This window comes from Amborella trichopoda, chromosome 5 (genome assembly GCF_054954075.1).
Source record: "Amborella trichopoda isolate Santa Cruz 75 chromosome 5, AtrichopodaSantaCruz75HAP2 v2.0, whole genome shotgun sequence".
NCBI lineage: Eukaryota > Viridiplantae > Streptophyta > Magnoliopsida > Amborellales > Amborellaceae > Amborella > Amborella trichopoda.
The window spans coordinates 456,316-475,931 of NC_142340.1; the positions used below are offsets into that span (position 1 = coordinate 456,316).

General features: G+C 36.2%; 1 protein-coding gene across 1 annotated transcript; it reads right to left on the reverse strand.

Annotated features, from left to right (window-relative positions):
- Positions 1–1,425: 1,425 nt before the first annotated feature.
- LOC18426598 (phox (PX) domain-containing protein) lies at positions 1,426–18,636 on the reverse strand. Its single transcript, XM_020662608.2, has 15 exons — positions 17,900–18,636; positions 13,476–13,869; positions 13,206–13,383; positions 12,908–13,047; positions 11,446–12,763; positions 11,240–11,340; positions 10,938–11,082; positions 10,671–10,739; positions 10,532–10,577; positions 10,038–10,420; positions 6,285–6,364; positions 5,335–5,470; positions 3,996–4,212; positions 3,196–3,278; positions 1,426–1,979 (listed from the first exon to the last, which is right to left on the reverse strand). Exons 1-15 carry the CDS (start codon positions 18,000–18,002, stop codon positions 1,845–1,847), a joined length of 3,528 nt encoding a protein of 1,175 aa, XP_020518267.1. The 5' UTR covers positions 18,003–18,636; the 3' UTR covers positions 1,426–1,844.
- Positions 18,637–19,616: the final 980 nt, after the last annotated feature.

Genomic DNA, 19,616 nt, shown 5'->3' on the forward strand with positions numbered 1-19,616 from the left:
TACAAAGAGATCACAATTACTTACAACCATCTGATGTGAAATTTAATAGCTTGGATGTGCCATAAAATTCGAAAAAATTTCTTTTGAACTTAATACAACTGCCCAATTTTATATCCAATGGTCAAGATTAATTATGACCACATTGTACAAAAAGTAAATGGTCTTATTATATACTTTCTCAACAACTAATCCCAAAATCATAAGTATTGAAAAAACTCATATAAGCAAAAAAATCTTATATATCCTTTATCATGAGACATAATTATCACTATAAATAAAAAGCATCATGAACCTCCTAGTTGAACCAATTGGATTGGGCTTAGAATGAGTTTGGTCTGAGCAATGAACTAGCAATTGATCAAAATTGTTTTATGCGAGTTAAAACTAGTCACGATTGGTTACTTAAACCATTTTAACCAGTTGGACTGCCACTTAAACACCCAAGCATGGTTTTGACCGAAGCTTTCAAGTGTTTCTCTTGTGTGCTTTTTTAGTTCTATGTTTTCACTTTTCACCCTACCCATCTACCATGTTTGAAAAATGATCCCTGTGATTTAGCACAAAAGAAATTTGACAGCCACTGAACATCTTTCACGTAAAGGATTGTATACTATGAGACGGTTTGGACATCTATGTATGAAATGTCATTCACTCAAGTGGCCAGGTTTGGAGTAAAACACTTATGAGCCAGACATTTGTCAATTTTTTTGAGTTAAAAACAAGTTCGTAAACTAACCCAGTTACAAAACAATCATATCAAACATCCAACATATGACTCACTTCAAAAATAAAAAATAAAAAATTGGACATTGCATAACCTAAGAATAATAAAACACACTAAAAAATGAGATACCTACAATAGAAAACACACGATACTTTTTTAAAATATCAGAACTACTAACGGAAATTTTACTTAAATCTACATTTCTCCATCATGAACGTATTGTGTAATATTAAAAAATCTTAGTTCACTTTAGTTCAATACTTTTGAGCCAAATAACCGTCATATTATCAGACTAGTACTCAAAACTCGGCCCATAAAGCGTGGTCACCAATGTTGCAAAATCCAAACCTTAGTTTCCTTCATTTTAAAAAGGAGGTTTATAACTTATTCTTCCTTCTTCAAAAAATTTTAAATTAATTCTTTAAATTTTGATACACATTTTTTAAAAAATAATCTAACCTGTCCATCCACCAGCTCGACCAGTTTCGTCGGGACCAGTCCTTTTACCAGTTCAATGGCCAGTCCAGCCCTTACACATCGCTGATAACATTGTGATCTACAGCAAATTCCACAGGTTCAAATCTCAACCTTTCTACAAAAGAAAACATTCATTGGAAGTAAAAGAACTGATCATCATGCGAATGCTCTGGATTTGAAGACGCCCTGACATGAGGGCATCAGAGAAAGCACAACTTTGAAGCTTTTAGCAAGAGAAGTGATTAACTTTCTCAAAAAGAGAAGTGATCCATTTACCAATTCACTGCGACAGCAAAACAAGACCAAAAATTGACATGAAGAAAGGGATATCCTTTTCTAAGAAACAACCCCTTTCAACACCATGTACGTATATATATACTCAAAAACAAAAGAATTGAATGAGTCTTTCCGAGACCTGAACTTTAATTACAAAAATGGAACACGAAAGAATTACTTACAAATGCAAAGCAGAGGACCTGAAATATGGCCTCTAAAAGTGGCCACATTTTTTACACCCAAGGAAAATAGGGCTCAAATCTTCAAACCTGTAACGTAAGGCATTCCAATCACATCTCATACCCAATTCACATATAATAATCATGATGCCAAATGCACCAAAATTGTATTTTGAAGCAGGGTGCCTCTATTTTGTGACCACCTCTCCAAATCTATCCTTCTCTGAATGCAACAGACTAACAACATCATTGAGCTCGGGAAACGTCGCTAATAGGAGAAGCTCGAGAAGGTTGTACGCCAGTTGCTTAATGCAAAGTGCAGACTGCAAAAATCCAAGACACATCATTTTAGAAGCAAACAGGTGGGGTTGAAATGTATCTGGGGACACACGTACTACAGTGAGTCTACCCTCCAGAATCCATCTCGGAAACAGATTTTGGATCCAAAATTTTTCAGGCCTGTCATCTCGGCCACCACGTTCATAAATATTTAAATACATGAATTTTGAGTCTTTAAATTGGTCTATCTTGTACTTTTTTCTTGGGCCATTCAATTGAAATATTTAAGGATCATCAGAACTTCACTGCTTTTGGAGCTCTACTTCTATTTTTAGTTCCTTTAGTTCTAAAGATTTAATCATTACTTCTCGTTTATATGTTTTACATACATTCATACCTTCATTTTATGTACCAGAACTTCGCTGATTCCACTCAGACTCGACCGAGTTACTTGGCCTTGGCCTAGGGGAGAGGCGGGTTTTCCCTGCTGTACACTATGCTTGTGAAGATTTTATTTATTAATAAGTTGATTTTAAGTCAAATACGTTTAAAACTTTAAATGGAATTTTGGGTAGTGTGGACACACCTTTCCAAACATGCCCAGGGTTTGAGACCCATCATCGCGTCCTCGAAGTCTTTTCCCAATTAATTGGGATCAGCTACACAAATCTTAATCCACCATTCTACTCTAGGGGGTTCGAGACCCATCAATGCCCTTATTTTTTAACTCGCAAGGCACACTCTTATTTTTTAAACAGTTAAAAAAAAAACGAGCGATTGCATGAATCAAACCTAAGACCTCTTATATAGGGCATCCCAGTGTCGGGCTTCATAACCAACATGATTTTTAACATTTCATGTTAAAAAGTGGGAGTCTACATTCTATATAATTGTTGCCTTCACTGTTTTTTTTTTTAACTTGGGCTGAACTGGGCCGAGTTCATCATTCTCGACCGAGCAACTCGCCTCAGCCAAGGTGCAAAGGCTTGGCCTAGTCGATTTTCTGTACACTGCTTTTATTTCCTTTCACGAATCAACATTTGTAATAGATATACAATGTTGTACAGAGCCATATGAATAAGTACTTTTTATACCTCAATTCTTACTGCATTATATTCAATATACGTGCACACCCACAAAAAACGCACAAGGGGAAAATTTTCAGTAGTTGGAATAAGTTTCAAGATAATAAGGAACATAGGTGCATGAAATGAGAGAAACTAGATACGTCAATCTGCAGAAGAACTATGCCAAACCAACCTGAAGAAAGGAATATAAATCCTGGGCACAACTTTCATACTCTTTACGTCCAAAGAGACTCACGAGAGCAGCTGGTGCATGATCTGCCAATATGGAAAAAATAAACCCATAAAAGGCAAAGGAGCCAAGTTTAATCGAAGTAAAGCTTGATATTGCATGCATAGAGAAACCGAGAATTGATGACACATTACCTATATAAGTGAAAGAATATGGATTTGCTAGTTTAAAAATAAGAATTTGTACTTTTCTCTCTGATATTAAGTGAAGCTTTACTAACTGAAGCTGAAGTACATCAGCAAAATATAGAAGAAACAAACATAAATTAAAAAAATAAATAAAGAAAAGGGCTAAGACATCATGAGAGGGCCTCCCGCCAGCCCCCCAACCAAAAGAAAAGGAAAAGCAGGTAATCAGCACATCTGTTTGCTCCTCAAAGAACATGGCAAAGCAAAGGAACTACCGGAACAAATATCCTGCTTCTATTGCGAATAAAAGCAAAACACTAAACTTGCAATATACCCAATCCACCCACCAATGGAACTTCCATTGAACAGAAAAACAGGAAAACATGTCATTCTCTGTCTGCTACATAATATTGTACAAAAGTTGTTTGTCAGAAGGCAAAAAGGTCAAGAACTCAAAATCCATTACAATTTGCACAGTGGTTAAACAAGTGAACTCCTGGAACCACATATTTTAGTGGCTGGCGTTGAACAAACATACTCATAGACGAATGAAAAACTAAAATGCTGTATGAGGTTTCAAGCAGGTATCAAATTAGTTTAGGAACATTGTCTCACCGATCATTAGCTCTCGCACAAACTTCGCACGACGTGCAGCCTCGAGCTGTTGGTGTTCTTCCAATTTAGAGTAATCATCTTTTACATCAATTTTTTCAGTCTCTTTCTTAGGTGACACTATACCTCCCACATGTGTAGGTGTAGACAGACTTTTTGGTGGCAGTGACCTTTGCCGCTTTGGATGCTTACTTAGGAAAATCCCATCGGGCCATAGGATCTACAGCAAATGATGCATAAAGCAAATATAGATATTTGCCATCAGAGTACAGCTGAAACTTGAAAGCAGTAAAAGCATGTTCACAAGTATTTTTAAACTATCTCGTCCAAAGTAAACATAGCTGATCGAGATGAAATACTGTCTTAAATATGAAGGAACTCATCAAATGCAAGATGTTCAACCCATTGTTTCAAACATCCCTTTAAAATGCTAAAAGAAACTGAAATATAGACATTATTTTTTAATTTCTTTTTGGCAAGTAACTGGAACCAGATGAAGCACAAGGCATTAGTCTGAATTTTCAGATCAGACTAAAAATAAACAGAAATTTAGGATCCTCCTAGATCAAGGGAAAAGAGTAGCAAAATGGTTCCTGAGGATCTCAGTGTGCAAATCCATGAAGAGCTTCATAATATGTAAATCATCATATGGTAGCAGCTAATCCTAATAATCATTGTCTATCACACAAAATTATAGCACAACCAAAGTCTTCTATATTGCTAAACATTTTCAAGCCTGTCTGATTGAACCACACAATGCAAATACTTTGACGTGAAAGCTTCCAGTCTCCCAGGTCCAGGTCACAAAATCAAATTACCTCTTGTATTTGTTTGCTGCTAATCAACTATGACCCTTGGGACTTCAAAAAATAGGAAATGAGCCATAGGCTGCTGGCCAGGGCTTATGTATCAATCGGTGTATAATGTGGGAGGTATTTATCTCTGAGGAAAAACAACAAATGTACTTTGTTCTCTTCACTTAGTAAGTAATAATTGAAGAAATTGCATATTAATAACTCTCACAAAATTACAAGGATATTCCAATATACAATGAGGCCTTATGCATGAATCTGCATGTGTCATGTGCATGAGCAAGTACCTGTAAGAGGATGTGTATGCATATGTATGCATGAATCTCTATGTGAATTGCTTTAATTGCATAGCCCTACACATTCTTCTCTCATAGATAGTAAAGACCAGTATTAAAGAATACAACCTAGATTAATAGCTGTTCAGATTTAATAACCCAGAGGTATAGTTCCCATTGCTACATAAGCCAATTCATCAGCACTTCTATATTGCATGTGTGCGAGAACTAAATCAGACTGGTTAGATGAGTTACCTCCTCAATTCGTTTGATTCCTAAAGCAATAACTGATCCCTTTCTCAGAAGCTGGATTTTGTCAATCAGCCAGTCATCAAAAGCATCTCCCATTCCTAGCTGCAAAACCTGTTTGGCTACCCAAAATGCCTGACGTCTGTAAGAGACACAATAATAAACATCAGGAATGAGTGGCAATACCTTTAAAAAACTTTCAAGATTTTAAAAAAATCATTACATTTTCCATAGAAACTCCAGGCCCTATACAAGAAGTAAATAGCTGATAGCCGCATTGTATATTGGGAGGATAATACCAGACTGGAGCTTTTAACAAGCCAGAATATTTGATCGATCATAGAGTTTTTAAGTATATAATAACACTACAAGCCTGAACATCTAAACAGTTCAAAATTATCTGATGACAGATCAGTTTTTTCCTATTTACAGGAAATGAATAGAAAGGTGCAACTAGTTCAAAATATGTTCTGAAGTCCAGAATGGGGCTTATAAAAAGAATAGCATCGGGTCCAGATTTTTTATTAGGTTCATGCAAACATTAGTCCTTTATATTTGTGGAGGACAACTGAACCACAAAAGTCTGGCTGATGAAGATCGAGGAATTCAAATGATCATTTCACAATCAAACAAGTTTCAGAATTTCAACATACACAAACAAGTGGATCAGCAGAACACTTTCGTAACCTCAGAACTTTGTAATGTTGAACTCAGAAAACCAAAAAGGCAGACAGAGCATGAGACTTCAACAAAATAAATTTAAAATTCGAGTGTCACAAAACAAATGTGGAAAAGAAAATTACATGTTATTTGAAAGTAACGTACATGCACCATTAACTAGTTAAGTATTACCATATGGAATACTCAAAAGTGAAGGTGGGAGTTCATATCAACAATACAAAATGACGGGACCAGCAGCAAGCAAGGTTTAACATTGAATTTGAAAGAATCATCACCTTATCCAGCCACCATCTTGAAGTTGAAAAATTACTTCCACCAAATCCAGTATAGGAACACTCAAGTTTGGAGGAACCCACTGCAGTTCAATAGAATCCATGAGACAAGCATGGTATGGAGCCATTGGACAAGTTGAAAGCACCAATTAAAGTTCAAATGCCCAATTAATATAGGAATGTGAATGAAAGACAAGGAATTAGCTCATGTACAAGAATATTGAGTTTTAGTGATTTAGAACACAAGTCCAAAACAATATAAATGTTTGGCATAAGTTGAACAGCATCAATAGTATTCGAATTTAACAAAGAGACTAGAAATCCTGGTTCAGTATAAGCACAACCAAGTACACTTACATCTGGTACCTTAAAGATCAAAGTTAAAACTGGACAAAAACCAAATGCAAAAAGGTCATTAGAGTATTAACGGAACAATTATGTTTCGAGTAACGCACATATATGCAGTCCAGTCAGCATAAAAAACATAACCAAAGGTTATCCAATCAAAATACAAAATTACAAAGCAGCTCTAATGCAATCCAACTACATCCTCTAACTTCCAAATTTCAACTGGCATTGGCAAATCCATGATAGATTTGCTAATAAGGAACCCATGCCTATCTATCAGGCAGAAATTCGGCTAGAAAGCAACATAAAGCTCCGATGAACATGCAATCAAAAGGGCACTAGTATTATGAAGTGCAGCAACAGACAATTCAATAACCAATTAAAATATAAGCGTTGGAAGCCAAAAATTAAATGAAAGCTTAAAATCACGGTCCTCGGCTCACTCTTCCAAAATGTAACTGAAAGCTCCATACACATAAGAGTCTCATCATCATGGAATGACAGATATCCACACATTTAAGTAAGGACAAGGTTTCTATGAGACCATGTAGAAATGAGTCACCTCTTAAAAATCTATTTTTGAGATGGATTTTTGGACCTAATTTTTAAGGACAAGTAATCTCTAACATAGCGATCATGAATATGAAAAAAAAAATTTAAAAATTCAAAATTAAAAATAATAATTCTATTTAGCAAACATTTGGACCGTTAGTTTCAATTATTTTTAGATGAACTACCTATTTGCATCCTTCTTTAAGATGGATGCTTTATTCCTTGGGGACCACAAATGTAGAAATGTGGTCCCCACTGCATGAAACAATTTTCCTTTAAGTAAATGAGATCAGTGTATCTGCTAATTAATATTTGGTGAACTGCATTGCGGCATGATGGAAGACAAAACCCTTAACCACATGAATTTCAAGGTAAGGGTCCATCCCAGTGACTATATTGCGGTTAAGATACCACAAAGTGATTGAAATGATATAAAGGGTAGGATGCTCTTGTATACAATACTTGACTTGTGAATGTAGTTTAAAATTTTACAACCAATACATGCACATGCAAGTGTAAATACACTTTCACAACTGTTACACCCACAAAATACAATAACTTTTAACTCTACTATCACTTGAAAAACTCAAAATTACAACTCAATGGAGTCCCCAACACAAAATCTAAAACACTTGGTAAATAAAAACTCAAAACTACAAGCACTCTTACATAGACTGCACATATAACTTTATCATCATCAAATACACATCCTTAACAACACAATTCAAAACTCAATGACTCACAATTATTATGAACTCAAAACCACAGTAAATAGATTACCAAAAATACAAAGGGAAGCCAACAATTGAACCCTTAATGCCCGAATCACAAATTGGATCTTTTAGGGACTTAGTCTTATCCCATAGCTGAAAGCACAGATGGTTCAAACTCAAGGGCTTACTCACTGACACCAATAGGAAGCTTGAAACCACTAATTCATCACTTTATATTGTTCAAAATGAGAGAGAGAGAGAGAGAGAGAGAGAGAGAGAGAGAGAAAGAGAGAGAGAGATGTAATTTTGAGGCCCAAAAAGGTTTGATGAAGCTTAGAAAATCATCTCATAAGAAACATAAATGTAGACAATCTCTAGTGATAGAAGGTGATGTCTACACAATATATTATAAAGTATACATCCATAATATGAGAAGGACTATAATGGGTCACCAAAGCTTAATGAAATAGAATTAGAATATTGTTGTAAATACTGAATTACAACAAGGAAATAAAAGGAATAAGGCTTAGAATATGAAAGAGAATGGATGGGATGATTACCTTGAAGGAGTAAAACTAGACACCATGAGATTTGGCATACACCATCACTAGGACAAAGTGCTTCAACAAAGAAAGGGGAAGAGGCTCAAGGAAGACAATTCTCTCTCTACAATGGCTAATAAGTGTGTAGAGAATGGGGGTCAGCAAGGGTATTTATAGCCTTGAGGTGGTGAGACATTTTGAATGAGTCAATCCTAGCCATTGATGCTTTTCATCTATGGCACATGAGAGAGTTTTGATCCTAGCCACACATCTATGTCTAGCCAATAAGATCAATGGATATGATTTGCACACTTTTATCACTCCATGAAAACCCTAGATTGGCAATTTTATCAAATTGCCCTCATCCTGTAAAAGGTTTCTTTATAAGTCCTTTAACCATTCCATAATTGAACTTTATGAAAATGTTAAAACATCATAAGGGTAGAGGCATGCCCTTATGACAATTTGAAAAAGGTTTCCAACTAAGATAATATCTTATAGATTAGCCAATCACAATATACCATTCCATAACCTTCACATGGGCTTAGTCAATGAGATAATAACACACAAAAAGCTTCTTTAACCTTTATTTTCTCTCATGGATTAGGGTTTAAGCCAAAATATCATGTCTATCCTTAGCCCTTGGCAAATGTTTAATCAATTCACATATGTCAAATAACCATGTGACAGAATAATTTGACTTAATTTATAAAATAACTTTTAAATATTATACAACTTAAATGAACGAATAATACAATTCCAAAAAAATAAGACTCCCGCTGGTGATGACATCATGACGATGTCATCAGCATGGGTATCCATGTGGTCCACCTTGTGGCCACTTGGGTGGCACATGGGACCACCCCACAAGCTGTCCTGCCTTGGAATTACCCACAAAAAATTTTAAAATCCACATTTTTTGCTCTAAAAAAAATTCAAAAAACAAATATAAAAAATTCCCAAAATTTTTTTAACGATTCTCCACCATAAATAAACATTTTCTCATCATAACAAAATAGGAAAATTGGTAAATGAGATCTCTAGGCTTAAATCTAGATATTGGGGTGCTTCATTGTAATCATTTAAAAAAAAAAAATTATAAAATTAAAAAAAAAAAATCCACTTGTGTATCCTTTTCCTAAACTTTTTTAAGTTTGCCATGTTCCCATGGCCATGTCACGTCAGATTTGACACCTCATACCATGTCCTTGACTACGTCTAGGTAATAAACGCAACACACACTAAACCTACAAAGTGACATTTCCGTCATGAACAGAAAAAAAAACAGTGGCATACAAGAACGTAATGTCTATCTTTCAAATAAGTCCTCTCACACAGAAAAATGAAAATATTCACAAAGGTTATCATCATGGTAGCAACATCTTATTATCCATCACTGAAATATTATCCATCACAAAGGTTATCATCATGGTAGCAACATCTTATTATCCATCACTGAAAGAATAATAATTTCTTTTTTGACCTGTGCGAAGATATATTGTTTCCATGCAGCATTTCTCTATGACTTGGATGAATTTTTAGAACAGAAACAATGAATAGCTTCCAGAAAGAAGCCACTCAAATATGGGACAGCAGATTACCTCTATGGGGATAGCTGGTTCGCCAACACTTTCGGCAGATAACTGAGATGAATCACGTGGAACATTCACTTCCTTCTCCAAATTTTGCGGAGCTCTCTCAGATTTTCCCAAAAAGTAAACATTCTTTTGTAGCACACTATCTGAATCACTGCCTGAATGATCATCAGCCATAGATTCATGTTTTTTTGGAGAAAGCTTAGCAGGTTCCACAGTTGATGCTCTAGATTTCGGGCGATTAGATATGGGATTTGGATCCATCTGCAAAAGGGACTCCTTTCGTGCAGTGCCCAAATGTTCTTCAGCTGAGAATACTTGGTTGTTTCCATTACTCCCACAACTCTGAGGCTTCATATGTTTTTCATGTGACTTGTCCTCTAGGTCAACTTATAATTCATTTGCACAAAAGAACAGAAATCTTGACAAATAAGAAAGGCAAAATAAAGTTGACGTAAATGCATGAGAAAACCGAAATTACAATCGGGAAACACACTCACCAGACAATGTTTGTATGATTGAGAGGGAATTTGAAAACATGTATGTCTGCAATAGGATATGGTTGTTCAGCTATTTCTTCTTACTGAAAGGAGAAGAAAAATAATTGATAAAAGAGTAAGGCTACTAGAAAGAACAAACCTGGGAATCAACACTTAGGAAATCCCAAACCTCAATAGATCCAGATATTCTGGGAAGCAGAAGTAAACTCTGAAAGCACAAAAGGCAAACAAAAGTGACGAAGCATAATTGAGAATAGCAGAACATAAGGAGCTTATGAATTTCTAGCAAAGAGTGACATTACTATAAAGATTTATGCAGGCTCCATTTCACCGAAGTGTATCGCTCAACTTTTATCGTCAAGCTTAAAAGAAGTTGCATTTTCAAAAGACTTCACAAAGAAATTACCTTTAAGTATTTGTCAAGCAATTTACACCTTTCATGAACAACATAAACATCAAGACCTGATGAAAGAAAATGCTTTGGAGGCAAACTGAGATTGTACTCAGGGAATTCTTTAAGGCGTCGATGTAGCTCCTCAAAATGTCGAAATCTAATTAGAACACATTCATGGTTCAGCCTCAAGAAGGAGAAGCAATAAAACAGAAGAGGTTTTATGAAATTTTCAACCAGAAACGTCAAAGAAAGCAAGCAGGGTAGAGAAAGGCATCATGTTGGTGAGAGGAACTTTACTCCACAATCTACAGCACCTTCGTTTAATTGTCCAGGAATTATAATCAGCATCCGTTACAGCAATTGAATACACAGCAAAGGATTTAGCACCACTCTTGACAAGATTGGCACCCAACACCTGTGGAAAGGAAATAAACTCAACATCCTTCACATTTATATGTCCAGAATATCCCACCCAAGAGTTCAATTCTCAGTACAACTTTAAGCTTCCACGTGAAGATACCTCGCATCTCAGTTTGAAGAATGGGTTGCCGATGTTAGAGATTTCAGAAGATTTCAAGGATGGGTTAGAAACTTCAGAAACAGAAGAGGCCACAGATGAAGAAGAAGCAGTTGCCCCGCTAGAAACCCTACCCCAGTTTTGCAACTCTGGGTCGTTGTCATCACTGGACGCATCTGATTTGGTTGTTTCTTTTGATGCATTCAGGATGTCCTGTCCATCTCCTAACAAAAATGATGTTCTTTCAACCTCTTGCCACGTGCCCAACTTATGCTTATTTGACCTTGACTTTTTCCCGCCAGACTGAGATCTGAATACTCTGGGATAACGCACTTGAGCCTTACCACTCCTCCTTGATAGAGTGCCATCCGAACTCTCAAGAGGATGGCGCACAAGTGAACCAGCACCATTTCTCTTATTTTTACTATCCCAAACTTTAGTACCAGGAGAATCTAGACCTGTAATGTTATTGTTGTCATCATCCTCACTGTAAGAGCTCTCACTCGCCAGCTCAACCTCCTCCAACCGCACAACATGGTCGTGTTCATTCTTTTCTGGGTGCGGTATATTCATGGAGTAGCCATGGTCCCCACCTGGATGGACCGGAAAACCTTCTATTACATGGATATCAGCTTTACCAGACAAAACAGGATCCCCCTTAGAGGCATCAACCTTGACTTTTCCATTTTGTATTTGACACTCAGATGATCCTTTCAAAGAGTGATAAGTGCTCTCAGAAAAACCAGCTGATGATCTTCCCGAAACTTGATTGACAGGTCCAGTGGTTCCCTCTAACTTTTTGTAGTCCCGTCCTTTAGTCCACATATTTTCAAAATGCTCGGGAGCAAGAGCTTGAGTCTTCGTTTTGGACATGACATCCAACATCTGGCCCCATTCTCCCCCAGATCGGTGTGTTTGAATCCTTTTGCCATCTCTAGTAAGGGTATTTGGGGGCAAAGCTCTCGATTGCGATGAATCAGCATTGTTAACCACAGGATTAAGCTTGTTGCTCACATGCATCTGTCTTGTAGGATAGATGGTAGCCAATGAATTATGACCATATTGTGCTGCATCCTTCTGGATATCAGAAGTAGTATTTTCCTTAGTTCCATCTGAACTGATTTTGGAAACATCAGGTTTAAACTGCACTAGTTCTACACCTGATAAAGAACGGTCTATAAACCCAGAAAAATGATCAGTTGATGTCCTCGAAGATCCACCTGACTTACTCTGGGATGTCTCTTGCGCTGGACTCTTGGCAGCTTTATCAGCCTTATTGTTTCGCGAAAGAACAAAGGATTCAATCCGCTCATTGATAAACCTACCATCAGAAAACAGTGGAGAGAAGAAAATCAGATATAGTCAATGAAATACCCAAGCCAAAAGAATAAGTATCCCAGTAAATAAATATGTTTAATAATAAAAATGCCCAGTCAGATAAATAAGAACAGAGAGGAAACTATACTTGGGGCTAGCCAAATTCATAACTGGCCGCATCACTGCACATGCAAGAAGTTCTCTAGCAGTATATCGGAAAAAAGAACAATGCAGATCTTCAGGCCTGAAGGTAAAAGAAGTAAGTCCTTCCATCAAATGCTGCAGAACCTGGTAAAACAATGATAGGAAGTATTAGTATAGCACCAATAGTAAAATAAGATAAAATAAAATAAAATAGGATAAAATAAATTATTTCCAAAAAATGCTCAACAACAGAGGTGCTTGTCCACAATGGTTACTAAGGAGAAAAATTCAGGCTCACTAACCTTGTGCTCTGCTTCAGCAGAAAATAGTGCTGGATGCAACTTGTCTTCAGCAGCCAAAACTAACTTTAATTGTGTGTCACGTTGGTCAGCAGATAACTTTCTCAATTCATTCTTCCCGACCTTGGCCTGACCCACACGGTAAAGCTCTAACTGGTCACATATTAGATTAATAATATCCCTGCAGTAACAGATCCGTGAATTTCACTCTCAGATACTTTTCAAATTATCTAATCAATAAACTAAACACAAGTAAAGCTGTGGTTCTAGAACCTCGTGAGAAGATCAACAAGGTTTATATCTCTTATACGAAATGATATTTCACCAATAACGCCATGAACAATTTGAACAAGCTCTTCTGGGGCATCCCGATCAGGGGTTATACGTGAGTACCAAAGATCAGTCACCCATTCAGATATGAGATGCCTGGTGAAGTGCTCGATTGCTGCTTCAACAGGTGGAGAATCCACCTTCCTCTTCCAGTTATCTTTTTCAATGTTCAATTTTGGACTTTCAAAAGGCCTCTTCTGAGAGTGAGCAGTCACTGAGGTTGATTTGCTGTATCCAACAGCTCTTCTACGGTTGTCAAGGTCATATGAAATATATCGTAGGAGGATAATTACAGAGACTGCAGCAGGTATATTGATCCAAACAGAGGAGCTCGTCACTGCAATAAACATAGTAGCAGTAAGTTTTGTCATCCTTTTCTTTACGGATGGAAATAGTTTTTTTATGAAATAAACAAATGATGAAATCCAGTATCAATGAGGCATCTAAATACATCTAAGAGTAAACAAGGTGAACTTGAAATGACTAGCAATATCAGTAAGTTGTAATTCTAAACTGGAAATAACATCCTGAACTAAGACAGGACACATTCATTTTAAGGGAAAACCAAAGTCCACTGGGTCAAAACCATGAATTGGCAACCGGAAGAATGGGGTCCACCAGAACAGGACCTGAACCCAAAAGTTTCTCCATCCATAGTCCATTGGATTATAGTAACTGCCCCATTGTTTCATGGCAAGCCTTGATTGATGGGCAGTTAAAATTTCTGTATCTTTCTGAGATTTTAGGCATAAGCAGCCTTAAAGCACCAAATTGTTCTCTATTAGGATTTAAAAGACTAAATAAACCACATTGATGATATGATTCTTTATACCAACGTACTCCTCTGTGACAATCGCTATTATGTAGTCATAGCGGATATCAATCAAGCTTCAGCTGCAATGCAGATGGCTTTGAAAGCTAGAAAACATCCAACTCATTGAAAACAAATGTTTCAAAAGACGGTTTTAAGACACTGGACTTAGCAGGGGTCTGAGTCTTAAAACCACGAGGGGCCCTATTGTGAGAAAAATGGATATACTTGCCAAGTCTTTAAAGACTCGGTAAGTTTTATGAATAGACTCCGGCTAGTCACTTAAGAACCGACAAGTCCGAAGCTGTACATTATTAATGAATCACAGGAGAAATGACAAACTGTATTTTGATTTTCAGAGAATTTCAGGGGTTTTTAAACAGTGTATTTTCATTTTACCAGCTCATCCCTCTTTCATATTTCAGTGCATACCAAAAAAACACCGCTCTTTCATATTTCAGTGAAAACCAAAAGAACCCTAATACCCAGATTTAGTGGATTCAAGGGTGGGGAAGATTTAAGCTTAGGGGCTCGTGCGAGCATATTCCAGATAAGAAAGCTGGCAACTTGAAAGTTGAGGGAGGCATTTTGCAAGTACTTGGGGCAAGTTTATTATGTATCAAACAAAAAAAAGCCGATGACTAGTTGGGAGATTGGCCATTGTTTCATCATCAGAACTCCGGGTAACTATTCTTGGTCGATTTTATTTTCTTACTTATATATTATTATAATAATTATTATTATTATTATTATTATTATTATTATTATTATTATTATTATTATTATTATTATTATTATTATTATTGTTATTATTATTATTATTATTATTATTATACTAAATAAACCAAACCTATAGAGATCTACAGTTTTTCTCAAACAAAATATTTCTTGTTCCAGTATATTTCCAGTTTTAAACTTTCTCCATATTTCAACTAGGGACTTGGCAAGTCAACATGCCTCAGCACTTGGTGAGCCCAAGGGTAAATTAAAATTTTAAAACAAGTGAAACAATGAAACGTCGAGTAGCCATCATACAATTAATAATTGTGAACCATAGAATACGACAAAATAGTGCAAATAGTGAACAAAGTTCAGCACTGCCATCAAAATCCATCATGGCCACAGCCAATAAATTACCAAGATACATACAAATAGAAAAGACTGTTGACAGAACAGTAGGAGATGAGATGACATCACAGGATAATTTTATCAAAGTGGGAATAACCAGAAGAGTCCTGGAGCATCAAAGACCACCTTTGCTTCTCTTACTCGAAGTTATATACGTTCTCTTTTTATTGAACCATTATTTGCTCATTTTTAGCATCTGACCCCTGTTTTTCATTAACTAAGTATCTAGTAATATCGGATCAACAGAATTAGCTTATTTTCACACTTCAGCTACAAATTTTTTCTAGAATTTACATAATTTGATCCACTACAAAAATATATTCAGAAACGTTAATATGGATAACAAAAATCATTGCTTGATTTTTCTTCAAGAAACAATTTTCTTCTCAATAAACAAAAAAAAATGCGGGAAAATGTATGGGCAGCATAAAATGAGAGGTAGAGCTCCCAGAGGCCCACATCGTAAGTGTCCATGTTTTCTTCTTTTTTTGTTATTCCATTGCGTTGAGATGAGCTGATGGAACAAGACCTCCAAAATGCAAACAATCTCAGAAATATTGCCTATACGTCATCAATCCCTCTATTGACCCACCTGACCACATCAAAGGCATAGTCTTCAACAATTAGTACAAAGCCGATCCAAAAATAAAAAATCATAAAACTATTGATAGGATCCATGCCTTCACATGTCCAATAAACCCAATGAACGGCTCCTTCAATTTTCTAATCTCAGCCTCAACTAGTCTACAGGTTCCAACAAGACACCAATCAAGCCACGTTAAAGTTGAGCATGGTGAGATGCCCACCCAAAGGGCTCCTCCACTTTCCCATTCCCTCCAGTAGGTCACTTTGCTACCATTATCTTCTTCCATTTGCAATGCCACTTCCCCCTCAAATTTGAGATGATGCCCACCCAGTGGGCTCCTCCACTTTCCCATTCCCTCCAGTACGTCACTTTGCTACCATTATCTTCTTCCATTTGCAATGCCACTTCCCCCTCAAATTTCTGTACGATCCTCCCATATTAAAGGCCAAGAGATTAAACACAACTTTTATACAAACAAGAAAAACAAGATTATTGAAAACTAAATGAAATGCACAACAGAGCAGCAATGAGTCATAGCACTTGCACTATAAACCCTAGAGGCCTAGACTCTAAACCCAATTGCAGTGATAAGAAATCTCACTTCTCAAAATTTCTTGCAGTCATTTCAGGTATAATATAAGGTACAAACTTCTCCAGGAACTTTGTGAAACACTGACATTGTAATTAAATAGATTAAATACAACTAAATATTCTTAGGCACAATCCCTGCAGTTTGCATTCAATGTCTGATCTCATTTCCTTGCAAGAGAAAGAGAGTTCCAACCATGTCTTTCTTGGTTCTAAAGAAGGTCATCCAGGCAGTAGTGTCATCCATTCTTGCTTTTGATCATACTTTGAATATTTAGAAAGGTAGTATTAATGGCATTCTAAGCCTTGACCAACATGCACTGTTGAGGTGTCACAGTTATTATGTATGGTTGATGCACACTGCCCTAAAAGAGCCTATCTCCATAAGATATCCAGGCAAAAACCATGCAGCTTGCTACTTTTACAATAAAAAATGAATTATGTTTGATATTTCAACGCCATCAGCCGAATCAGAACTGAGAGGTAGTCAAACCCTTCAAGTCAAATGACAATGCACACGAAAAATGTAGCCCAGTAAAGATTTCATAATGTTGATACATGCATAAACTGTAGTGGTTGAAAACTGGGTTCATCATTCTGCTGAAAAAAACTGTTTCCTAACGGAATAGTGAGCAATAGAGATGATATGATAATTTGTAACATTCACCATTCTGTCAAAAACAACTCCTTCCTAAAGGAATAGCAATAGAGTTGATGACGAGAAAGAGACCATTGATTTATGGCAATATCATTGGTTATGTGATAAACTGATAATTTGTAACATTTTAAATGTTTAAAAATTTGAAAAGGTGGAATATAAAACCGATGACCATTTCTTTTGTTTGGCCTGTTCATTCTTAATATACAAAATGTTTACCATCAACAAGAAGAATCCAGTGTTCTTCCAATTCACAAAGAGAACAAAGGAATACAGACAAAGCAATAATTAATCAAAGCCAAAAACAATTTCTTGCCCAAAATAAATAAATAGATAAATAACTGAAGTTGATAAAGGTGCGACTAACATTAACAAACTAATCACAATTAGGCAAACTAAAATAAAAAAAGAGCATCCACTTCAATTATATCGATATCAAAAACACCAAAATCACAAATTTTCATACCACAAATCATCTACCTTTAAGCTCTTCTTAAACTCATGGCATTAACAGCCAGAAATGTAGCACAATTTAAAAAGAAAAGAGGATCTTTACTAACATGCAGGATCATTAGAGCAAGAAAGGGAACACGTACATGACATTAGGTATGAAAGCCCAATCACACATATACAAAGCAATACAATCCTCTTCTTCCCTTCCTCCACCAGGTCACGAACTGTTTGCTTACCTGGTGTCATCTCAGCCGCTCGATCAATAGCTCTTTTGATCTCTAAAATATTATCTCATGAATACCTTTCAGCCATGGTGTACCCTGAAACAGGCTTCGCTCTAAAGCAAGCCCGTAAATGGCTTGAACAAGCCAAAAGGGCAAGAATTCAGAGCTCAAATTTCACTGCTTCAGTTTTTGGGGAACAGATTCGAGCATGAAGCAGAAATCCCTAGGATTCTATCTACTTCTGCTCTCACATTCGATTCCCGAGGGAAAGATAAGAAGAAAGAAAAATGCAAATTGCTATGGTAATCTCTCTGAATTTTGGAAAATGATCACTACATCTCTCTCGTTCTCGATTTTGCAGCTTCTCTCTTGATTTTGGAGACTGCAAGTTCTCTCTCTTGATTTTGGAGACTGCTGTCTCCTTCAAAGACTGGTAGTCTCCCTCTCAAATATCACAGCAGAAATGCTACATTATCTCCTCTCTCTCCCCTTTCTCCCTCTTCTCTCTCTCCGTTCTCTAACTATTCTCTCTCTACTTTCTCTCTCCTCTTCTATTCTCTCACTTAAAAATTGAGTTTCATTATTGTGGGAAATTGCATGAGAGTTTTTAACGAGGGGGCGTAAAACCGGGAAATCGTGTAACTGTTGTATTGCCGTTAAAAGGCCCCTCTTCAACCCATAAATAGCAAAATGTGCCATTTTCAATCAGGGGTGGATGTATTTGGGCCCATGTTTTGGACCCGGACCAGGTCTTTCAAGTTTAAAATTTGAACCCATACTCGGACCAAGGTCAGGTCTACTGTCGGAGTCCCGAATCGGGTTGGATCCATTTCCACCCCTATTGCCAATGGAAACAAAAGCCAAGAGGCTTGGACGTTTTTCTTCTTAAATTTCAAATTTGTTCTATTTGAAAATTAAGTATTTAAGTTTCGAGTCCTAGATCAACTATTTATGGACTGCTTTTAATTAATAAAACATATTTTTCTAATTTTTTATGAGTTTTTTTTAAAAAAACTAGCATCAATGGATATTTAAAAAAGAGTTTATATAACCCATCACCTTTATAATATAAATTCAGGTGGACCTCAAAAACCTAACATACAATACTGTTTTTCGGTTGAAAACCCTTTATCATCTCAACATCGATGCGTATGGATATGAAAAAATAAAAATAACTTTAATTCATTAAAGTAGTGTGTCTTGTAATGCATTATCCTGTCCGTCTATTTTAAAAAAAAACAAATGCTTATAAATATGCTCGACCTATACTAATTTTTATGCTTTGAATTTTATAATTATGGGCAAAAATAAAATTTCATATCACCCCAAGGGTTTTTGGCACTAAAACTATATATTTCGACATAGTTTGGAGGTACATCATCTTTATCATTTGAGCTTTATCTATGATATTCGGAAGCAGTTATATAAATCTTAGTTTGCTATTCTACTCTATCAAAATCATATTACATTTTTAATTTAACGTAAAAGTACTTCCACATAGCATCATTTAGAGGAAGCGAATGTAATACTGGAAGAGCATATAATATTTTGACTTATTTATTTTCTCACGCTCATCTTAATAGGTTTCTTCCATAAAAAATTATTTGTTTCGTGATTTTTATGGTCAGGCATATAC

What these genes read in the sequence shown, in the direction of transcription:
- LOC18426598 (XM_020662608.2), bottom strand. Translation starts at nt 18,002, where the DNA reads ATGACACCAGGTAAGCAAACAGTTCGTGACCTGGTGGAGGAAGGGAAG. An exon ending in TGCTTGACAAATACTTAAAG is followed by an intron (nt 10,740 to 10,937) that starts GTAATTTCTTTG and finishes TTGTGCTTTCAG; the next exon opens with AGTTTACTTCTGCTTCCCAG. An exon ending in CAAGATGGTGGCTGGATAAG is followed by an intron (nt 5,471 to 6,284) that starts GTGATGATTCTT and finishes TGTCTCTTACAG; the next exon opens with ACGTCAGGCATTTTGGGTAG.